General features: G+C 47.7%; 1 protein-coding gene across 1 annotated transcript; it reads right to left on the bottom strand.

The window, feature by feature from the left end:
- Positions 1 to 1,826: 1,826 nt before the first annotated feature.
- Positions 1,827 to 4,050, bottom strand: LOC113481101 (THUMP domain-containing protein 2-like). Its single transcript, XM_026850426.1, has 3 exons — positions 3,945 to 4,050; positions 3,459 to 3,554; positions 1,827 to 2,198 (listed from the first exon to the last, which is right to left on the bottom strand). Exons 1-3 carry the CDS (start codon positions 4,039 to 4,041, stop codon positions 2,014 to 2,016), a joined length of 378 nt encoding a protein of 125 aa, XP_026706227.1. The 5' UTR covers positions 4,042 to 4,050; the 3' UTR covers positions 1,827 to 2,013.
- Positions 4,051 to 4,465: the final 415 nt, after the last annotated feature.

Genomic DNA, 4,465 nt, shown 5'->3' with positions numbered 1-4,465 from the left:
ACCCAAACTGCTTCACGAGTGGTATGCCAACGGCTCTTCTGATCTCCTGCAAGGGGGAAGAACAGTCACAGGCAGCAAAATTAACAGAATAAAAACTACAAATCATAGCCTTTGACTGTACAATCCTCAGAAACACCTGAGAAAAAAAGAAAGAACCTCTCTCTACCCCCAGAACAACTCATACAAACACCAGAAGCAGTACAACAGGGCGCGGCGATCAAGTGAGGGGCAGAGAGCAAACACCACAGGACAAAATGACTGTCACTCATCAGCAGTGTGGCTGAAGTTCAAGTCCTGCCCAAGTTACAACAAAACCAGTCACTGTTTTATAAAAACCTATGAGGCACAAAATATTTCAGATGTCTGTAAACTGGATTACCCAAGAGAGTATCTGTGAATGCACAACTGCAACTCACAATTTTAATGCTTTTGTGGCATCCAGCTCAGACTACTGACTTGCGGAAACATGACTCTACAACCGTGGAGTTGTAAAGTAGGTAGGTTTATTCAGCGCTGGGCGCATGGGGGATCGCTCCACCACAAGCATGCACACCCTTTGCAGCTCTCGTCCTGCTTATATATTACAAAATAATACATATTCATAGAATGCTTATACATATACATAATATATCCCCGCCTCCCCTCGCTTCTCATGGAAATCAGGTCTCCTCCTCTTGCGTCTGCACATTGAGCTCCTTTGGTCCTGGGCGGTGGTCGCAAATTCCCGGGTGGGGGTCATATAGATGAAGTATCTCCTCTTCCTCGCTGATGAATTTTTTACCCTGTCCTTCTGCGCAGTCTCAGTTGTTCCCTGGCCCCTGGCCAAACCGCCAGGCCAGTTTGTGCTGGTATTTGGGGTAATCTATTGCTGCCACATATACTTTAAATGACCAGAGGAAGCCCCTGTTCAGGCCAGAAGATAGTAGCCTAGCAACACTATCAGTATCCAGCATGTCTCTGCACACAGTCAACAGCCTTGCACAAGCTTGAAGTTTGATCTCGCTGCATCCCCTAAACTTCCCATATCACTACCTTCACAGTATGAGAGTTCAAATGCACAGCACGAATTAAAGCAAACATTGGCAGGCTCATGTGTCCCACCTTCCCAAGGTACTAGCTTGAGTAAGGGGGAAAAAAAAAAAAAATCTAGTTAAACTACTGTTAACTTCAAGTAAGAGAAATCTACATAAATTGCAGTTACACAGGGTTGGGTTTTTTTTGTTTGTTTGTTTGTTTGGTTTTTTTAATTTTATTTTTCTCACAGTAGAAGGGTATTATAGATGGGAAGAGGGCTGGATGGAAGGGGTGCCTGGAGGTCTCTACACCACCACTCTCTCCCAAGGACCAAGATCTACTTCAGGACACATCCCAGGGCTGCACCACCCTCCTGGAGAATAAATTCTCCCCAATACCCAAGAAGAGTCCACCAAAGCTGCAAAGTTTTGGTTTTGTGCTTTCTTTTCCACCCTCTGACACAATTGAGAGGAGTCTGCCTCCATTATCCTTGCAATGACCCTTTAAACAGCTGTAAGCTACTTCCAGATCTCTACAGGCCCAGCCACCTCAACCTCTTATCTGTACTTAGGCTCAATAAAAGACATCCATTTGAAAGTATTCACGGTAATAGTGCCCAGAAATTAACAGTAGCCCTTGTATTTCCACTTGTTTAAGGGAAATGCAGGTTAAGGGTTTTTTTTCGAGAAAATAAAGGAAAAGGCTAGATCTGTTTGTTATTCTAAAACACACAAAGTTGAAATGACAAACTACACATCTCCACCTTTGCCAAATGCTTTTAAAACACAGATACTTTAGCATACCTGTGAATGAAGTATTTTGGCAACTGCTCCACTACAACGACAAGAAACTCTGAAACTGAGCTTCTCATTCACAACAGGCTTCTCTCCACCGCTTTTGGAAGGGTCTTCTAAGGAAGTCTTACTTTCAGTCCAGCAGTCTTGATCAATCTTTCTCTCTGGCAACATATACCTCTCCACAGCTTCCACTTGATATTCCTCAGACATAGTCTGTTCCGTTTTCTGCTTTTAGTTGCAGTTTTTGTCTCTTCTTGTGATCTTCTCTTGAGACATACCATTTTTTTTCCCCCTCACACCCATGACTGTTTTTCCAAATAGAGAGAACATCCAGCCAATACTTTGGTTCATCAATGACAAGGCTTTTAATCTCATGCAGCATTTTCCCTGGAGGAAAAAGCAGTTTCAGGTTAAGGAGTTCAGTCTCAGCATTTGATTTGGTATGGATTCAGAACACCTGTTAACACAGACTGTGTTCAGATTGCATTAATATGCAAATCGAGGAACCACCGCAGTGGTAGACATCACAGACACATCTGAGTTCTCAACACCCACATACATCACCCGCAGAGACACATGTATCCCTCTGATTAGAAGCTCTGTAGAAGCAAGATTAAACTGTGCAGGGATTGAACTCTGCAGCTCTTGAAAACCACACCAGCTCTGAGAGCCATTCCCAGGGACACAGGACCAGCCATCCTCCCCAGAAAGTTTCGGTCCAGGATTAGAGATGGGAGACACCTTCCAGGATTGAAAGACAGACATAAACTTGAATCCCTGATAGAGCTCAGAATAAAAGCCACAAGTGTATTTTTTATAAAGGAAATCTCTCCTTGCTATTCACCAACCCACCTTCAATCCTGCAAAGTCTCCAACACACACCTAAACTTTGACCTGTGGGGGTAGTCCTCTTAGGCTACATATGACAAGAGAGGCATGAGGACTACAAAGGCTAATTCACTTCAGAACCTTGAAGCTTGTCAAAGGAGAGGAAAAAAAAAAAAAAGTATTTCAAAATCTCATTTTAAATTTTAGAATCATGGCTAAATTTGATCCTCAAAGCTGAAGGCCATCTGTGATCTCACAGGTAAAATCCCACCAGCAGGCAGATATCAACCCACCTAACTTGAAATTCTTATTCCAACACTGACAGAGAACGTGACTCAACTAGCTGAGATTACAAGGTATCTACATACTGAACAGTTAAGTGACAATCACAGGATACACATCTGGATCCACTTTGCCTAAAAGAAAATTACTTACTGCTGGAATGCACACAAGAGGTCCAGAACTAAACTTCTTTTTCAAGGTGAGGTGGGTTTTTTTGTTGAGGTTTGTTTTTTTTTTTTTTTGTAGGTGCTGGTGTTACACAAATATATGCACTGTGCCAGCAGAACACACGCAGGTAAGATAACTAGTTCGAACAGTTTTAAAGCCATGCGCAGCACTAGAAAAGCACTGAATACTTATCTGAATGAAAGACGCTTCAGAATTGATTACTGACAATTAGAACGACAGATGTTCGTAAATAAATAAACCAAGCATTAATTTTACAAATGGGACTCGAACTGGGGCTTCCCTTTTCTGCACACACACCTCGTGAGCAAACTGGAGGGGATGACCCGAGGCAAGGAGTCACTGATGCACCTTTATTTCTAGAAACTGCAAGTGGGGGGTGGTTTTTAAGCAGCAAAAACAGTCGCTCTCCAGACTTGAGTTTCCTCAGCTCGCCCAGCTCCGCCTCTGTGCGAAGAAGACTTTTCCTGAGACGCAGTCTGCCCCAGGGGGACAAACAGAAACCAAACCAAACCGGGAAGGTGTTTTGGGTGAGCACCTGAAGCAGCCTCTCACACCCGCTTGCACCTCCGCGGGGAGGAGGGTAGCGCAGGCCGTGGCTCACCGGGGGTGGCGAGGGGACACGGCCTGACCGAGGCAGATGCCCCTGCCTACAGCAGGGAAAGGACCACACGGTCCTTGTGGTCCCTCCGTGACCAAGGACAGACCCGCAGGGCCCCACGCAGCTGACGGCAGAACTCCACGCCGCAGCCCCCTGGCTCTGGGACACGAAGCGAACGAGGCCGCATTCCCCACAGACCCGGCCTGCCCCGAGTAAGCACCGGCTCCCCCCCTCACCTCCATGGCGCCGAGCCGCACCACACCTCCCAGGAGAAGAAGAACTCCAGCCTGCGGCCCGCTGTGCAGAAGCACCGCCCGCCCCAGCTGCCGCCATCTTGGCTGGCCCAGCTGCCATCTTGGCTGGCACCACTGCCATCTTGGCCAGTCGGGGCGCCTGGCGGGAGCGGCCCCCCCTCGGTGAGCCCATCAAGCCCCGCCCTGCTGCTGCCTGTGCCAGGGCTGGAGCAGTACTTAGAGCACCGGATTCGAGTATATTTGTACACCCCGGGGGGCAAAACTTCCCCTGCTGCCACCGGAGCGCGTCACCGCTAAAGGCGCTTGTCACCGTGAAGAGGAGGTGGCGCCCTGCGGGCCCGTCAGTGCTGGCAGCGAGACGAGTTGCAGCGCAGCTCTTGCTCCTCCTGTTTCAGGAATAGCCCGCGGCCGCGCTCCTGACGGGGCTGTGGGGAGAGGAGGATTGCTGTGACGCAGCAGTGGGGGTTGCGGCCACACCATATGCGAGGAAAATCTGCAGACAA

This window comes from Athene cunicularia (assembly GCF_003259725.1).
Source record: "Athene cunicularia isolate RWA chromosome 5 unlocalized genomic scaffold, athCun1 chr5_part2, whole genome shotgun sequence".
Taxonomy (NCBI): Eukaryota; Metazoa; Chordata; class Aves; order Strigiformes; family Strigidae; genus Athene; species Athene cunicularia.
The sequence above is the reverse complement of the archived record's forward strand: the minus strand, read 5'-3'. Positions and strand labels throughout refer to the sequence as shown.

Bases quoted from the DNA above. Each gene is read 5' to 3' on its own strand.
- LOC113481101 (XM_026850426.1), bottom strand. From the start codon at position 4,041: ATGGCGGCAGCTGGGGCGGGCGGTGCTTCTGCACAGCGGGCCGCAGGC. The intron at 3,555-3,944 runs GTGAGGGGGGGA...TTCTTCGCACAG, and splicing joins TGCGGCTCGGCGCCATGGAG to AGGCGGAGCTGGGCGAGCTG. The intron at 2,199-3,458 runs GTGCATCAGTGA...TTTTTCCTCCAG, and splicing joins TGCAGTTTCTAGAAATAAAG to GGAAAATGCTGCATGAGATT.